General features: G+C 43.5%; 1 protein-coding gene across 2 annotated transcripts in view; it reads left to right on the top strand.

Moving 5' to 3' along the window:
* ELP4 (elongator acetyltransferase complex subunit 4) overlaps window positions 1-19,264 on the top strand; it is a 254,007-nt gene that overhangs the window by 25,774 nt on the left and 208,969 nt on the right. Inside the window, exon 3 of one of the 2 annotated variants that reach the window (XM_014602118.3) lies at window positions 10,561-10,682. In XM_014602118.3, coding sequence (XP_014457604.1) covers window positions 10,561-10,682 — 122 coding nt within the window. Of the gene's footprint in view, window positions 1-10,560; window positions 10,683-12,101; window positions 12,222-19,264 lie in introns of those variants that run through there. The other variant, XM_059722715.1, reaches the window with a different exon arrangement.

Genomic DNA, 19,264 nt, shown 5'->3' with positions numbered 1-19,264 from the left:
GTCCAGCTGCCGGTAATACACTGATCCAAAAAAGCTGAAAACCCCTGGGTTAGCTTGATTAGTGGAATGACCATTGAAAGGGGGGATGTTAACACCTGTGGAAAAAAACAATATGTCATTAATGGGCCATTTACTCCTTAGCTGCCTGAATAGTAATACCAGTGGTGCTCTGCCCCTGCCTCTGCCTGTTGCTGTTGGGGTGGGGAGCAGTGTTCCAGATTCCTCTCTAGCCCTTTAATCATGCGTGTGACTCGGCTCAGATCATACTTTGAACCCTTTGTCCTATATTGTCACCCTAAGTAGGACATTGTCGTGTGTGGTCAGTCTAAGTATGTATATTCATCTTAGGATCATAGGAAAGTAGAGTTGCAAGTGACCTCACAAGATCATCTGGTCCAGCTCCCCTGTACTAGACAGGAAAGACAACTGGGGTCAAGTGACCCCAGCAAGGTCATCATCCAGTCTCCTCTTGAAGATTTCCAGGGTAGGTGATTGCACCACCTCTGGAGGGAGTTTCTTCCACAGTCTAGACACCCTAACTGAAGTTTTTCCTAGTGTTTAACCTGAAACGGTCTTCCAGGAGTTTGTGGCCATTACTCCTGGTTTTCCACAACAGTGCCCTGGTGAAGAGTTATTTGCCAAGCTGTTGATGTATTCCCCTGATATAGCAGTAAGCTGCTACCAAGTCCCCTCTCAGCCTTCTCTGTTTTAGGCTGAAGAGGCCCAAGTCCCTCAGCCTTTCCTCATCTGGCTTGCCTTACAAGTCTCTGATTATACAGGTGGCTCTTCTCTGGACTCTGTCAAGTTTTTCCACAGCCTTGTTGAAGTGCAACACCCAGAACTGGATGCAGTACTCCAGTGCAGTCTCACCAATGCTGAGTAAAGCAGAAGAATCAGTTCTTTGGTTTTGCTTGAGATGCATCGGTTGATGCATGCCAGAGTATGGTTTGCCCTGCTGGCAACAGCATCACACTGACGGCTCATGTTAATACTATGGTCTATTATTACCTCTAGGTCCCTTTCAGTCATGGTGCTAGTCAGTTTGGTGCCACCAAGCCTGTAAGTATGTTCCGGGTTGTTCGTCTCCAGATGGAGCACTTTATATCTTGACTGAGCCATCCCAACCAAGCATCTCTCCAACCTGCACTCGAAATTTTTGAAAGAAATTCCACAATTGTGTCTAGGTAGCCTCTTCCAATGCTTGACAATCCTTGTAGTCAGAAAGTTCCTCCTAATCTGCAACCTAAATGTTCTTCTCCTGCAGTTTGATGCCATTGTTCCCCCTTCAGCCCCAGAGAAAAGCCTATCTCCATCCTCTCTATAATCACTATTCAGGTATTTGAAGACTCTTACCCAAATCCCCCCTCAGTTTTCTCTTCTCCAAACTAAACACTCCTAGTTGTTTTGGCTTTCCTCCAAAATCTTACTTCCCAGGTCCATAATGACTTTTGTCACTTTGTGCCTCACCCTTTCCAAACGGTTCACATCCTTCTTGAAGTATGGGGCTCAAAACTGGACACAGTACTCCAGGTGAGGCCTCGCCCACTGTTAATCATTTTCATCTTATAGTCCATTGTAACCTCCAGGTCCTTCTCTGCAGTACTGCAGCCTAACCAATCATTCCCCAGTCTTTATTTATGCATGCAATTATTCTCTTCTAAATTCAGGATTTTGCTGTAGTGCTTGTGGAATCTCATCTTCATCATTTCATGGGATTCCTTTTTGAGTTTCAACTCATTAAAGAGATTGTTGTCTAGCCAGGCTGGCCTCCTAGTGCACTTCCCATTTTTCCATTGCATTTGGGATAACTTGCTCCTGTGCTCTTAAAAGGGCCTCCTAAAGTACAGCCAGCTCTCCTGGATTCTTTGTCCCTTCAGACTTGCCTCCCAGAGGATCCTGCCCATCAGTTTCTCAAGCTTGGTAAAAGTCTGTTTTTCGGAAGCCCAGTGTCTTCATTTTTCCCATAGATTTACCCTGGGGAAACTGCTCTCTGCCCTGCCTGGGGCTGTATTCCTGGCCATATGCATGTGTGCACATGCGCACATGCACATGGTGCCTCCTGCATCCTGCTCCCCCCAACCCCAAACTGTCTGTTGCTAGCTGGAATACTACCAGCCTGCAAGGGGAGCCCTGCCATTTCCCACATTTTTCCGCTGTAAATGGAAAACCCAGATCCTTGCACAACACTGTGAATTGGAAGCAAATGCTATCCCAGTCATGCGGCCCAGAACCAGGATTTGATGTTCCCATTTCAGGACTGTCCCGCCCAATTAGGGTTGCCCTACTCCATGTTACCTTCTACATTCTCAGCCAATTCCTCCTGTTTGTGAGCAGCAAGTCAAGAAGAGCTTCACCCCCTAGTTAGCCTTTCTTTTTTCTGTAACAAAAAGTTATCTCCAACACACTCCAAGAACTTGCTGGACTGCTTGTGCACTGCTGTGTTTCTCTCCCAGGAGTTGTCTTGATGATAAATCCCCCCATGAGAATGAAGTCCTGTGATTTGGAAGAATTCATCAGTTTAGAGAAGGCCTCTTTCATCTCCTCCTCCTGGCTTGGTGGCCTGCAGCAGTTGCTCATCATGAATGCTCTCTACTGCACTCCTCTCTGGCCTTCACCTAGGCTTTCAGCAGGCCAGCCTTTTACTTCATACTGCTTTTCAGAACACATATACATTGCCTTTATTATTTTATAATGAATAGGCTTAGCTCTTTATTAAGTGCATTGCAGTAATTTAGATTTGAGGTAAAGCCATAAATGATTGTAGCAGAGCCTGCATTTGTAAAGGAAATGTATTACTCCCTGGGCACAGAAGGGAAAATGTTCTTGGCTATGACTTTACCTTTTGCTGTCCGGAGAACCTAAACCAACCATCCTCAAAGATAAACTTAAAGTGCACAAGCAGCTATACTGTCTCAAAAAGGGCCCCCCATACTCCTTGCCAGTGCTGTTTGCTTGCTTTCCTCAGTATTCTAATACTACTTCATTTTTATTTCAGATGACCCTTCATTGATTCTTCCCCATCCAAGCCTGTCTTGGACAGACAGTTCCACCTCATCAATCCGGTCTTTGAGTATAAAAAATTGGAGCCTGAGTATCATCTGCATACCGTAGAAAATAGTTTATACTTCTTTATTAACACTATTAATAGAGTTTTATACACATCAAGTCACCTAAAGGGGTAAATACCCCTAAATCTTAAATGTTTTTGAAAAACTACACTGATGAAAGGCTAGTATGACAAGACAGCCTTTCTTTAGTAGGTTTTCTAACAAAAAGAGGAGTAAAATTATTTTAAGCAGTGTCAATCATATCAATACTCAGTGTGTCTACATTATGGTTGCGTGCTTTAAATAAATCAGTTCAGACACCATAGATTTCTTAGATGTCATAGACATTAGGGCTGGAAGGGACCTTGCAAGATCATCGGGTCCAGGGGCCCAAGGGACAAGAAGTCACCTGGGGTCAAATGATCTGAGTAAGATAGGCATCCAAGTGCTTCTTGAAAGTATCCTGAGTAGGTGCTTGCACCACCTCTGGGGGGAGTCTATTCCAGGCCCTAGGGACTTGGGCAGTAAAGTTTTTCCTTATGTCCAACCTAAAATGGTCTTCCACGAGTTTGTGATCATTGCACCTTGTCTCCCCTTGGGGTACCATGGTGAACAGATGTTCTCCCAGTTCCTGATGTTACACCCCTTATGTACTTATAGGCTGCCACCAGGGCATCCCTAAGCCTATGCTTTTCCAAGCTGAAGAGTCCCATGGCTCTTAGCCTCTCATAAGGCCTGCTCTCTAGCCCTTTAATCATGCACATGGCTCTCCTCTGGACTCTTTCAAGCTTCTCCACATCCTTTCTGAATTGCGGAGCCCAGAATTGGATACAGTGTTCCAGCTACAGCCTCACCAAGACCAAGTAGAGTGGGCGAATGTCTTCCTGGGTCTTGTTTGAGATACATCGGTAGATGCAAACCAGAATTTTGTTTGCTTTGCTGTCTGTGGTGTCACATTGGTGGCTCATGTTCATCTTGTGGTCAATCATGACCTCCAAGTCTCTTTTGGTCATGGTGCTAGCAAGTGTAGCACTGCCAAGCTTATGAATGTGATGTGGGTTTTTTTCTCCCAAGGTGGAGCACCTTGGATTTCTCCATGTTGAACACCATCAGGTTTTGATCCACCCACTTTGCAAGCCTGTTGAGGTAGACCTGGAATGCCAGTCTATCTTCAAGGGTGACTGCACTTCCCCATAGTTTGGTGTCATCGGTGAACTTAGCCAGTCTACTTCTGACACTAGAGTCCAGATCATTTATAAATACATTGAAGAGTACTTGTCTGAAAACGGAGCCCTGGGGGACACCACTGGTCACCAAGCACCATGTTGATTTGGTTCTGTCGACCATCACTCTCTGGATCCATCCATGGAGCCAGTTCCCCAGCCATTGGACCGTAAGGTTGTCGAGGCTACAGTTTCCCAGTTTTGCTACCAGGAATAATCTAGCAGGATAGGGAAAGTTAATAGTATCAAAAGCAACTGATTTGATTAAAATCCATCAGAACCATTGAAGCTTTTCAGTCTTCAATACTAAACCAAGCTGGATATTTCAATAGCTTCTCTCGTATCAGTAATTTTCCTACCATGTTTTATTTTCCTTTGGCTTATTTGGATGTCAACTCTTGTGTCACCGCTTCAAGTTATAGCTGGTGTCTTCTGACTCATCTCCCCTACCTCAAGTTGCCTCCAGCCTAAATCTCTGAACCCTAAGCAAATAAGCCAAATACAAATGTTGATTCAGGTCCCCTTATATCATTATTTTCTATTTTCTGCAGTTGGTTTCTTAAGGTGGTTCACTACCTCATCTGTAAAGGTTGCAAAATAATTTACTTTTTTCCTTTGCATTTAAAGGGAAAAATTCTAAACAAAGTCTTTTTTCTTCTCCTTATAACAAAGTAAGTGATCCTTTCCTGAAGCCTTTTTTTTTGTAATTTTTCCCCTTGAAGGTTCTAGAAATTGCAAATATGAAGTTCTTTATCCAAGATTTTTTCCAAAAAACAAAGTTTAAAAACCAGCACTTGTATGTCCACTTGAAAAGCTGTTTTGTATTGTTTCATAGCCAACTGGGAATGGGAAAGACTCCTGCCAGAACAGTTCATAATTCCTACAATATATTTCAAAGATATTTGTGATTTTGGACTTTTTGTTTGTTTTTGTTTTTAATCAAAGCATTAGAAATGGCAAACTTTTTGTTTTTTGTTTGTTTGGGTTTTTTGTTTTTAATCAATGCATTAGAAATGGCATGCCATTTGTCTGCCACTAAACATTTTGCAGTTCAAAACTTTTTCTTTGGTTTAACATCTTGTCCCAATCATTTCTTTTTCATTCTTCCCCTTCCCTTACTGTTATATTCTCTTTATCTTCCTCATATTTTTTCAGTTACATTTGTTCTCAACCACTCCCTTCTTACTCTTGCATCTGTTTAGTTTTTATGGGATTTTTACCTTCTGTGTTATGTCAGCAGTTTCAGAGATCTTTACCAGGAAGTAGGGGTACACTGATACAGATTTTTTTGTGCTGATACCAGTGGCCGATTTTTAAGAAATTGGATCAGCCGATAGTGATCCGATTCCAATATGCAGCTGGGCAGCTTGGAGACCAGTGTTGGGCTGGTAAGTCTGGTGTGGGGAAAGGGTGGGGGGAGGGAAGGAGTGTGGGGGAGACAGATTGAGGACCCCACAGTGAGGGAGGGAGTGGGGCAGGTGCAGATGCTGCTCAGCTGGGGCAGGGCGCAGGACAGTGCCACGAGTATCATAGAATCATAGAAGTAGGGTCGGAAGGGACCCTGTAGATCTTCAAGTCCAACCCCCTGCCTGGGCAGGAGAGAAACTGGGCTCAAGTGACCCCAGCCATGTAGGCATCAAGCCGCTTCTTAAAGACCCCCAGAGTAGGAGCCAGCACCACTTCCCTTGGAAGTCGGTTCCAGATCCTAGCCGCCCTAACTGTGAAGTAGTTCCTACAGATATCTAATCTGAACCTACTCTCCAACAACTTGTGGCCGTTATTTCTTGTTATCCTGGGGGGCGCTGGGGGAAACAAGGTCTCCCCCAAACTCTTCTGATCCCCCCCCTAATGAGTTTATAGATGGTCACAAGGTCCCCCCTCAGCCTTCTCTTGTGAAGGCTGAACAGGTTCAGGTCCCGTAGCCTCTCATTGTAGGGTCTGCTCTGCTGTCCCTGGATCATGCGGGTGGCCCTCCTCTGGACCCTCTCAATGTTGTCCACATCCCTCTTGAAGTGGGGCGCCCAGAACTGGGCACAGTATTCCAGCTGTGGCCTGACAAGTGTCGCGTAGTGGGGGAGGATCACCTCCTTGGCCTTACTCGAGATGCACCTGTGGATGCACGATAGGGTTCGGTTAGCCCTGCTGACCGTGACCTCGCATTGTCAGCCCATGTTCATCTTGGAGTCATTGATGACTCCAAGATCCCTTTCTGCCTCTGTGCTCTCAAGAAGGGAGTTTCCCATCTTATAAGTGTGTTGCCGGTTACTACTGCCCAAGTGCAGCACCCTGCACTTGTCAGTATTGAAACGCATCCTGTTTTTGTCAGCCCACCCTTGCAACCTATCCAGGTCTTTCTGCAGTCTTTCCCTCCCTGCTAGCGTGCCCACCTCACCCCAGATTTTGGTATCATCAGTGAATTTGAACAGGTTGCTTTTCACCCCGTCGTCCAAATCGCTGATAAAGAAATTGAACAGCGCGGGCCCAAGGACCGAGCCCTGGGGAACTCCTCTGCCCACTTCCCTTCAGGTCGAATATGACCCAAATATGACCCGTCCACCACCACCCTCTGAGTACAACCCTTCAGCCAATTAGCAATCCATCTGACCGAGTAGCTTGTCTGGGGGGCATGGGGGGGGGGGCTTGCAGCGCACCCCGGAAGGGCATAGGAGCATGTGCCCCTGGATCTGCACGTGGGGTGGGACAGGGCGGGCTGCCGCTGCAGGCTGGGGCTGAGGGCAGCACCAGGCTCTTCCCAGTTGGGGGGCTTGGGCCAGGGCTGCGCTTGGGGTGGGCAGCGGCAGTGCTGGGAAAGGGGCAATGGAGGGGGCTGCAGCCCCCCCAAAATCACCGTAGCTCCCCCAAAATTCACCTTTGGCCCACTCCCAGCGCTGCTGCCTCCCACCCCAATCATAGTGTGGCCCAGACCCCACACTGGGAAGAGCCCAGTGCTGCCCCCCAGCCCTAACCCACAGTGGCAGCCCATCCTGCCCCACACGTAGATCCAGGGGCATGCACACCCCATGTCCTCCCGGGATGCGCACAGCAGAGGGATCCACCCCTCCCTGCACCCTCTGAATGAACTGTTCGTGGCTCCGTCCCATGCCCTGCCCCAGCTGAGCAGCACCTGTCCCTGCCCCACTCCCTCCCTCATTGCAAGAGCCTCAATCTGCTCACCCCCCCGCACATTCCCTCCCTCCCTCTACCTCTTCCCCCACACCAGACTTACCAGCCTAATGCTGGCCTCCAAAATGCCGGGCTGCACTCCTGGCCCCATGCATGCTGCAGCTGTGCAATGCGTGGGGCATTTATCCAGCCACATTATCAGCTGCATTGGGTAAAAAAAGCCGATTTCTGATGCTGTCAATTTTCCCTGTATCTGTGCACTACATCCCAAAATGCAGCCAACTTAGTATGATGCTGGAAATGTCCCAGGAAGCAGCGAGTACCACACTGAAGTGGCTACATGGTGTCTTTTTTGTGCTGTAGTGTGTAAGGACCAAGCATGCCCAGGCTTCACTGTGGCAAAACCATGTAGTGGTTCTTTTGATGGTGGCAGTCATTTCCAGTGTGCAGTACGTGGGTACATTTCAGTATATTTCTTCTTTTGTTTACCTTTCTCCATTTTGTAGGTTGTAAGAAATACAAACTTTTTTTGGCTTCTTTTTATCATTACATGTCATTTTAGACTGGACAGGAAAGGAATGATGTCCAAGTTACAAAGTGGAGTGTGTCCTCCTATTTTCCTTAAGTAAAACCATATTTCCACTTTGTATGAGAGATTTTTACTTGTGCTTATCTTTCAAAAGCTAGATGAATAGAGGGAGAATGAGATTACAAATATACTGAGAGGGTTTTGCACATTTTTCACTGAAAGAAAATAGTACAGATTTTTTAACCTAATTGAGGTTACCCTACGTTACAGGGCATGATCTTAAGTACTTCATAATTTTAATTACACTGGTGGTTTGTTGTGAATAATATTTTCTGAGCATAAAAATATTTTTATTATTTATATTTTCTGGTAAGTCAGGAAATCAGAAATGCATTAGATTTTGAAAATGTGTTATTTATTCTCATTGCCTTAACCTTCATTTAGAATAACATAAAATGCTATTTGAGCCAAATGAAATCCAATGAATTTTGAATCCACTAAATTGAGATGCTTACCTACCAAAAATATTAAATAAAGCAGTTGGTATATACTAGGTCAAATTTTGATGTTTTTTAAACCAATGGGACATTGATTTGAATACGCTAAGATTTCTCCCAGTTTATCTGTAAAGTATTATATAATTGCTTGAAAGATCATAGACTCTTATGTATTTTCACTCTCTCCTTGTTTCTGAGGTTTAACTTATAACCGGTAGCTTTGAAAATAAATTACCAATTTTAAACTCTCTTATGCCAATTAAAACATCATTTTTAAAAAATAAATATCTGTAGAGTTACATTTTACATAAATGCTTATACAGATGCTTCTATGTCTGTTTTACAATGTCTGAATGTACACTCCCACACATTTAGAATTTCCTTAGAAGACACAAAGTAGTACTTTGTTGAGATATTCCATGATATTCCTAAACAAGCAGAGCCACTCGGTGCAGTACTACGTGTGAATTTAACTTTTTACTTTGGCACTAACTGGCTATACTGCTTCTGGTTTGGGAGCTAGCACATGAAAAGGTAGTCAGAATGGCCCTACTTTACACCATTTTAGAACTTCAGAACTTGAGAAGAGAAAACTGCTAATGTGAAAATATAAATGTGTAAATAGAGATGATAGTTGAGAAATGTAATATATTGTATTTACTTGATTTGAAGATGAGGTTTCCCCTTCCCCCATATAAGATGGGAAAAGCCCCTTGTCTTAAAATCAAGTATGAGGGCAGTGAGATGGCAGACAGCTGCTGTGGCTTGGACTCCAGCCACTACCCAGGGTCAAGGCATAGCCACAACTGCTGTCTGCCTCCCTTCCCCCCTGCCACTTCTCCATAACTCCCTGCCACCCCCACCCCCCCTTTGCAACGTGCAGCTTCTGTTCACCCACCTTACCCTTGCTCCATACTGGCAGGGTCCATCCACTCTGCAGCCTGGGACACTGAGCATGGCCCCAGCCTGGCCCTTTAGCCATGGCACACAGCCTGCGTGGCAGCTGAGGCCATGCTTAATGTGCCAGGCTAGAACAGGGACTGAGCCTGCCATGTGGAGCAAGGGTAAGGGGAGGGGGAGAAGCAGAGGCTGGAGGGGAGAGGGAAGGAGGGAATAGAGGCTTCAGGGGAAGGGGGAGAGATAGGAAGGGGAGCAGAGGGGAAGAGGGGCTCAAGGATATGGGTGGGCAGAGGTAGCAGGGGGCAGGGGATAGGCAGGGGGCAGAGGTAGCAGAAGAGGAGGCACACACGGGGGTAAGCTGCTTGAGCTCCTCACACCACCTGTGTCCCCACTGCCAGCCCCCCTGCAATGGTGGGAGGGCTGAATTAAAGACAGCTCCCCAGTAATTAGGTTCTATACATGAAAATTAGAACAATTTTTACATGTTTCATGTATAGAATCTAATTATTGGGGTGTCATATTAAATTCAAAGTCATCTGAGATTTGAGTAAATGCGGTAATAGAGATTTGCAAGTGTATAAATAAAGATAATTTCTATTTATACATTTACAAATGTATATACATTTATCTCTACTTATACATGCATCAATACTGGCTATTTATAAAGATTAAATAGAGATTAGCTGTTACATGTAATTAAGAAAGATGGTATGCTTTTAAGATCTGATAACACTTCATACAGCAGAGGCAGCTTGTGCTTATGCATGAGAGATTCATATATTAGTCATCTTTTTCCCATTGACCCAAAGGTTGAACCATCAGGTGAGGGAACAGTAAAGAAATTCTGTGAGCTGCTACTATGGCAACAAAAGTTGGTTGATATTTGGAGGATCAGTGGGAAGTTGTACGTGAAAAGGGCATGATTCCTCCTAGCTGATGGAGGAAGCTGCTAGGATATGGTCCCTAAACTATGTCAGGGTGCTCATGGATGCCAGGGCTCTTTATCTGTTCCAGCTTGAGAAATCCGTACGTTATGGAACCATACGTTTAAAACTTTGGTTCCACTGCAATGTTAGTTTGGCTCCTACTGCAGTGTTCACCACCAGATCAGCGTGGCAGACCAAAAGAGAAATCCAAAAGACTTCTGTAAACGTTTAAGAAAATATGGGTGAAGGAGAGTGCTTAGCACAAGCAAACACACTTATATTTTTTTTCTAACCAAAATTCCTTTATTTCCACAGAGGAAGATAAATATGGTATTTACTCCAACTTGTTATTCAAGTATTTTCTCGCAGAGGGAATTGTATCCGGACATCATTTGTTTGTTGCTTCTGCCAAAGAAGATCCTGCTGATATCTTGAAGGTAAAAAAAAAATTGATAAATAAGATTAAAGTTTATCCAGAATGTCTATTCTGACAAGATTTTTTTACCTCAGTGAATTGAACAAGGCACTAAATATTTATACTGCAATAACAAATTAATAAGTAAAATCAAGAAAATACATTGCTTACAGTTTTGTCTGTCTACTTGAAAAATATGTGGTAAGATAGTTCAACAGTTTCTCTCAAAATTACTTCAGAGGTTTCCTGTATTCATCTGTAGAAAAAATAATTAAACATTTTAAACATGAAAATATACATAAAGGAGTATTTCTGTTTGCATGATCAGTGATCTCAAGATCTGGTCCAAAGTGCACTGTTATCAGGGAAAAGATTCCTGTGTACTTCACTGAGCTTTGAATTGGGCTTAGCAAGCTAGTTTTAAGGAAAATTTTATCCATTCATTTTAGTATTTTAGATTGTGATCTGGGAAACATTCATGCATGCAGCTAATCTTATCAAACTCAGTCAGACTATTCTCATACATAAAGTTACTTATGCTGAATTATTTACAGATAAGGCCTTTCCTCCACTTATTGGGGTGTGTTTCAATATATTTATTTTCAATTAGATAGTTATAACTTGCACAGTTTAATGGAAAATATCTGTTAATCAAAAATGTTGAGCTCCAAAAAATACTAAAATGAATTAATACATTTCCATATTTCTTAACAGCCTTTAAGGACTGTGTATTCTAACATTCAGAGTATTTTCTGATTTACTGACTTAGATGCCTAGAAGTCATGTGGAGGTCTGGCCACTTAAAATCTTGAGGGATTCTACTTCTCTGGACTAAACTACTACTTTTCTTTTTTCTTTACTCAAGCTTAAATTCTAGTGTCATTATGTCCATTAAGTATTATCTTGAGCACTTAGGATTCTCAGTGACATGTTATAATTGCTGTTATGAAAATCCAGTGGTCTTGGTTTTGTAACCCAAGAAAGAGGTATTCATTTGTGGATGAGTTTTTTATTTGCTTTTGTGTTTATAATACAATGATATTTTTGTCTAATTTTGAAGATTAATTTATATGACAAAGTCTATAATTTTAAAGTGTATTTCATGCAGGCTGTTCAGAACAGTACATTATGTGGACTTTGTGGTTAATTATTTCACTAAGGTTAAATTGTCCAGTTAATTACTCATTGTATTGTATACTTCTGTATCTTTCAATGGACTAGCTACTGTAAATATTCATTACACTTATTTTTTCTTTTATGTTTGTTGTGCACATTTTATTGCATTGTTTTTAAAAAAAGTCAGTCACAGAATATGCCAGTTTTGGCTTTTCGTATTCTTTTATCTTTTGTTAATTATAGAAGTGTTTTGAGGGAAAAAATCCTTCCTCTTCCCAATGAAAAACTACATAAGTTTATACTATGAATGTTTTCATTTCCAGAAGTGTTTGCTTACTGTACGTAACGATAAAACATGGCAAAAGGATGCTGTCAACTTGAAACTTTTCTAAAATGGTGTTACTTCTATAAGAAAGAATACCTGGGATTACAACAACTAAGAAAGGTTGGCAAAATGCAGTTTGTTTCAGTCCATTTTGGGTATTTGACATGAAGTTGTGTATACTGGTTCACTCTCCCTTGTTGAAAGGACAAAGCACAATAAGGGCACAAACCCCCTGTGTTTACTCTAGTTACCTTCCTTGAGCAGCTTCAGTGACAACTTTGTAGACACTGATCTTCGAACATCTGGGAGCTTATACTTGTGACTGAAGCCTCTGTTGCTTGCCATTTTGCATGTTGAACCCCTAATGAAGGCCAGCATGTGTGGCTTTAAAATACTAGTACTGATCTTAATGGGGTTAGTCTTGGTATGGTACTGTAATCCAGTCATTGACTGGGAAGGAGAGTCTAGAGCACCTGTTCAGCTTCCCCATTCAAATCTTCCCTGTTCTGTGGCCCAGCATGCAATTAGATTTCCAGATCTTAAAATATTCCTTAAAACTAGCTTGCTAAGCTTCAGAGAGCTTGTTCTAGCAGTTTGGAGCAGAGATCTATGGAATCTCTGAAGTCAGACTCTAAAATAGCACCTGACCTTAAAGTAACTGAGGATTTTAGTTAAATGGGGTTGACCACGTAGATTGTGCATCTTTACAGTGGAAAGACGTACAGATTTTTACCAACAACCATGAGTTATAAATCAATCCATTTTCTATTGAACAAAATTCAGGCAGTGGGTTTGGTATACTAAACGATGACTAATAGTTCAATTCACTATTTCTGTATCTTAAAAATGTGTCATTAGGCAACTTAGTGACCACAGCAAGGACATTGAGAATTTTTATACACACTGTGCATTGTGGAAATGCTATATTTCCCTTTGCTTTAATTTTATTGTATGGTTGGAAGTTTCTTGAACCTATAACCAAGATAAATATTGCTGGTAGTATAAAGGGTAAAAGACAATCTTATAGACCATAATTATCTTAAAATTATGTATAACTAAAGACAAGTAGAGAATAAAAAGCCCCCATCAGCTGCCTAAGATATATGATATTACCACCTGGCAATTTATCCATCATTCTTTGAAAACATATTCATGCCTATTGTAGTCAAAGCTTCTTCAGGAAGTCAGCATTAAGATGCGACACAAAAAATTACACCCTTCTTGAAAAATCTATAGAACTATATACATTATGATTTTTAAAAGATATTTTAAACAGTTCAGAGCATTTCTCTAGAAAAAACAAACAAACAAAAAAATCTCTACTGTAACTGTATACAGCTTGAGAAGTTAATGAAAGAAGTTATGGTATATTTCACTTCCATTGTGAAAAAAATCTTGAAATTAAACTAAACCTTTGATATTGATTACCATCTTTTCACGTGTTAGTATTGTTGTTTTGCTCCATTTTCAAAGCTAAAGTCAGGCTTAAATTTGAACAAAAAAAAATGTCATACATCTTGGTAGGAAGAAAAGTGAAACAAAACTGATAAAATGATTTATACAGGTTTTACGTTTGCATTCATTTAATTTCACTGTGACTGACACATTTAAAAATATAGGCAAAATTTAACCCTAGCCTTTGTGAACTGAGCATGGGTATGGATGGATCTAGGATTTTGAAAAGGGGGTGCAAAGGGGTGCAGATGATGAGAAGTGTCCTCCCATATAACATAACACATATTTTTCTCCAGTTAAAAAGAACTTAGATGCTTTACTAATATGCTAAGGGCTTAGAGCTATATTAGTCCATTTAAAATTGAAGCAAAACCAAATGTAACTTTGTTGCAATTAATTTGCTATTATGTATAAAAACTTAACAAACTAGGCAACAAAAATTAAAATGCTGTTTCATTAGTCCTGCAGTCATTTTAGTTAAATTTATATTTCTTTTTTAGATTCATAAAACAAAATATGGTCACCTTGAACATCTTGACACTAGGGATGTAAATGATTAAATGGTTAAATGCCAATTATATTGATACCGTTTACAACTTATTGTTTTTGTTTAGTGGCTTTCAGCAGGAAGGACCACAGCCGTGGCCCTGGCCCCTTATGTTTTTCCCCTGCACCTGGCACTGCACAGGCCTCAGGCTGCCAGCAGAGAGCTGCAGGCAGGGGGCAGTGGGCACAGCTGAGCCACTAAGGGGCTCTGCCCAGCTGCGGAGCTGTGGCTTCCTCTTGCCGTTGTGGGCAGGATCTGGAACTGGGGCTGCAGACGGAGCTGGGTCTGTGGGCCTCTCCTGTGCCCGTACCCTGCTGCCATGGGGAGAGAGGGAGGGAGGTCCTGGACCCTCCCCTCCCATAAGGATCGGGCAGGAACTTCCCACTGCAGCAGCAAGACTTCTGGCCCCACAGTGGGTCTGGTGGGGTCCAGGCAGGGCAGTGGACTCCGTGCACCTGCTGCCAAGCTTGTTCCACTGTGAGCCAGACCTGAAAGGCTCCCCCACACTGCTGGGCCAGGCCTTCCCAGCTTGCCCTGGGGAAAGGGGAGTCTAGTCCAAGCAGGATGAGCTCTGCTGGGTGCGATACATCCTTCCCCCTCCCACCTGTGGCACTGGATGGGGCTGGCTGAGGCAGGGCTGAGCGTGCGGCTGGCTCGGGCAGAGGAGTTGCTGCGGTAGCTGAAGCAGGTGGTGCCCAGATCGCTGCTGGCCCCTTATATGGTGAGCCTGGCCCTAGGGCACTCCTGAGGGACAGCAGCCCCAGCCTGGAAAGCTGCTGCTGTAGCCCTAACACTAGGATTTTTGCTGTGCCTTTGCCCCTCAGGAACACCCTGAAGCCACACTTGCTGTGCAAGGGGCCAGCAGCAACCCCTCAATCCTGGTGCCGCCTGCTCCAGCTGCCTTTGGCTGAGCCAGCTGTATGCTCAGCTCTGCCTTAAAGCTGTCCCAGGCCCCGTGCAGCCCCCGTGCCACAGGTGGGAGGGGGAAGGACACAGCATGCCTGGCAGAGGCCACCCCACTGGGACTGGACCCCCCTCCCTCTGGGGCAAGCTGGAGAGGGTCTGGCCTGGTAACAAAGAAGAACCTTTCAGGTCCAGGCCATAGCAGCACAAGCAATGGGAGGCACAGGGAGCCTGTTGCCCTGCTGCTGCAGGGAGAGCAGACAGACCCACTGCAGGGCTGGGAGTCTCGCTGCTATGGTAGGAGGGGGGGGCCACCATGGCAGGCCCCCCCCGACCACTCTGGGGGGGGGTCTCCCTCCCTTTCTCTCTGTATGACAGCGGGATCTGAGCACAGGAGAGGTCCATGGGGGCAAGGGGAAGCAGCAGTTCTGTAGCTGGGTAGTGCCCCCTAGTGGCTTGGCCACACCTGTGGTTCCCCACCAGGAGGTGGGGCCAAGCCACTAGGGGGCCCGGGCCCACACAGCACCATGCATGTGGTGAAGACATAGGAGGCCTGGGCCATTCCTGCCAGAGGTCACTAAACTAGGCATGTGCTATCAGTAATTATTTAACTGATATAATTAGAGGAGGTTCAACAGATATTTTTTTAAGTGATATTTGCATCCCTACTTGGCAGTGCATCCAGTTTTTCACTAAATATTTCTACACCTGAGTTAACATTTTTAGATAGGGTTAAAAACAGTCTGCAGTGCTATTAAATAAGAGCAAACAATACCAGGAGAAGCTAACAGACAGTAGAATTCTCAAAGGATAGTTTGTTTGATTAGTGGAACATGAAGACCATTGAAAAAGAAGACTGGGTTATTAACGCTGGAAGTGTTCAGGCAGAGTCAGGTAGATTATAATGAGCCATGGAGTCAGTTGAGTCTCACTACTGCCTGAATAGAAAAGTGGCTGATGCTGCCAGGCAGTTGGTTTTAAACTTTGGGTGGACTAAGAATCAAAGGGTGGGGGGGGGTGAAACTGCACTACTACACCATCCTAAATCTGTGTGTGTGTGTGTGTGTGTGTGTGTTGAAAGAAGGTAATTAGGGATTCCAGTCTTCAAAACTAAGCCACTGTTCAAATTGAACAAGACATCTCATCAACTGGACCCCAGGTGGAGGTTTTACACTCAAGCCAGAAAGAGCAGCTTTAGAAGCTGTCTCCACAAGTACTACAGCAGCAAGGTGGGTAAGGGCTGCCTTTGCCAACAACAGTCATCAGTCCCACTTCTGTGTATGGGAATCCTTTTTTTTCTCCTACCCTTCCTATAGGAAGAAGGAATAAAATTGGAGCTTTGTGTCTCCATGTCTGTAAATGCGCAGTTCAAAGTTTCACTGGCATTTTACTGTCCCATCAACTGCAAATTTATATGTGATTTGCTGTCTACTCATATCTTGCTTTTCTTCAGTATTGGTACTTTTTAACTTTTCTTCCTCCACCTGTTAATGTGCTTTGGATTTTTTTTCCTACTGTTTAATATGTTTTCATAGATTAATTTAATTTTATTATGTTCTTCCCATATTTCACTTGTACATATGCCCCTTTCTATTATACCTTAGCCCCGTCAAATTTAGGAACTAGTGTTACTTCATTAGGTACATTTTTCTGTTAATTCAGATTATTGAAAATTACACTTCATAATGCTGTACTCCCACTTAAATTTATTCTGGGTACTGTGTGTGATACTCTGATAGACAGCACTACATCCCAACTTAATAATTACCACGTGAATTGGCAACGTATTATTTCAAATGGTTTCAAGAAGGCATAGCTAGGGAATTGGGTTTAAATGGCTCAAAGTTTTGAATGAAAGGGCAGTAAAAACATCTTCCTAGTGAATAGCAGATAATTAGACTATGCAAAACTGTATGAAAGTGATAGAAACGCCTCATATGCGCTATTTGAAATTAAGCTGAAAAAAGCACATAGGCCAGTGCTTTTAAAAGTATTTAGTCATTTTAAGCTCCTCAGTTCTACTGTGCCCAACTTCAGGTATCTCAGATAGGCCTTACTGTGACAGGGGGCCATCCTAAGGCTGACCTCTGCACCAGCCTACCCACCTGTCTTGGGCTGTCCACCCACCTATTTCACCTGCTACGCCTTGTTAGTAAAAACTTAAGTTGTGCATTAGGTGAGAGACTGCCCTTCTTGTGCCCAGCTATACCAGGCGGTGCATACACTCTCCGACCTACCCTACACGTTTTCCATGCCTTGCAAGTGTTACTACCATTGTCAAATCTATACGCCCCTGGCATTGAGCCCTCTGGCTCCTGTCTCTCTGCAACACGCTAGCATTGAGTTCTCTAGTGACTGCCTTTCTCTCGGATGCCTGATTCTGTGCCTCTCTCCCGGGCACCTGGTTCTGCGCCCCCTTAGCCGCATCCCTCTGGCACTATGGGTGCTGCGCCCCTCTGGCTGCACCCCTCTGGTGCTATGGGCTCACCCCGACCCTGTACCTGCACATCTTGGTGCTATAGGCTGTAGCTATGCCCTCCTGGCATGCTGGGCTATACCAAATCGTGCCCTCTCTCTCCAAGCACTAATGAGGGCTCCAAACCTCCCCTTTAGCCTTATTCTGATCCTCCAGGGTAAACCTGGACACAAACACAAGCCCCTAGGCTATAACTTAAATGCTAACAATAACAACAGTGCTATGCCCCTTTAAGGGGACAAACTTCCACTCAGAGTAGCATGCCCCATCTAGGTATCTGAAAGACCCCCTGTAGACATGTAGCACCTAGATAGCAGAGCAGGTAGTACTGGGAGAGCTAGGCAGGCAGCACCAGGTCTCAAGTAGCTTCAGCAGGCAGGAGCTCCTTCCCTGTCAGTTGCCAGAGAGAGCGTGCGTCTGCTAGCTACAGCCTGGGCTTATATATCCCAGAACCCTGCCTCCTACCAGTCAGGTGACATCAGCAGGTGTAGCCGATTGCTTCCTTAGGCTGTTACCCTGGCAACCTGCAGCTGGGGAGCTCTGCTTAGCCTGTCTAGCTCCCTGGCCAGACTTCTTCAGCCTTAAGGACCAAGTACATCTTAGTGCCCTGCTACACTTACCTTTTAAAGAGTGAAATCATTACTTTTGGAAAACTGGGTCCTTTTAAGTGGTTTCAAGAAATAGTCTCTTTGGCTGTTTGCAGATTTTAAGAAAAGCAAACCCCCGCCCCCAAAATACCCATGCTTTACTGAAAGAAACAGTGCGCTACTTTGACCAGGGTCCATGGCATCTGTATAGATAAGGCGTTTCAGCAGGGCTTTTTGGCAGTTTTATCTAAAGCTGATTCAATCAGCTACTTGATAAAAGTACTAAAAAAGTCCCACTGAAGTGTCCGATCTATACAGATGTTTGGCAAGCTGGGTCCAACTAATGCACTGCCTTTTTTGGGCATGGGCCAGGCATGGCGCCAAGTTTAAAGTAAAGCGCCACTTTTTTTTTTTTTTTTTAATATCTTCAAACAGCCTTTAATCTTGGAATGATACAAGAAGAGATGAGAAAAGTGCAGAGAGAGACTGAAATTGCCCATTCCGGTATCTCTTCTATAATTATGAAATTTCTATTAATTCTTGGATTGCAATAGCATATTTTCCATTACACTGGATATGATAAAAAATGGCTTTAAATTTGGTTAATTTATTCAAAAGCAAACATTACCTGTATAAGTAAAATAATGTTCTTTTGGAACATGTAGCATACAGTAATTTTTTTAAAGGATCCTTTTTTAGGAAATGGTATAACTTAATGATTACTGTGGAGGATTTTTGCTATTTTGAAACAATTAGAAAGCAACATAAGGACAGTTCGGTGCATAAAATTACATTAGCAATCATATATGAGATTTGTTAGACATAAGATAAGAGAAAGTAGAATACTCTCATCTGATGTAATTAGTGTTCAAAGCACTGAAAAGCAAGTACTCCAAAATAATAGGGAACTCCAAAGATGATATAAGCAATTGTAGTTGGCTCTGAGCAATCTATTCCTGCCCCTGCTTATTCCAGTGATACCTTTTACTTCTTTCCCCCACTTTCAAGTAAACCATTGGAAGCCATTTAGCCAACAGAATCAAAACAGGCCTGTGTCTGCACTAAGTTATTTTTGGATGCAAACTCATTCTAGGCAACTCCAGGGATCCAAGAACTAAAAAGGGGCTTGAAGCCATCTTTCCTACCACACTTATAGAGCCAAAGTTTAATTCCAGGAGCAGGCAGAAATCTCAAG

The sequence above is a fragment of the Alligator mississippiensis genome, chromosome 2 (assembly GCF_030867095.1).
Source record: "Alligator mississippiensis isolate rAllMis1 chromosome 2, rAllMis1, whole genome shotgun sequence".
Lineage (NCBI taxonomy): Eukaryota > Metazoa > Chordata > Crocodylia > Alligatoridae > Alligator > Alligator mississippiensis.
This window is presented reverse-complemented; position numbering and strand designations above follow the sequence as displayed.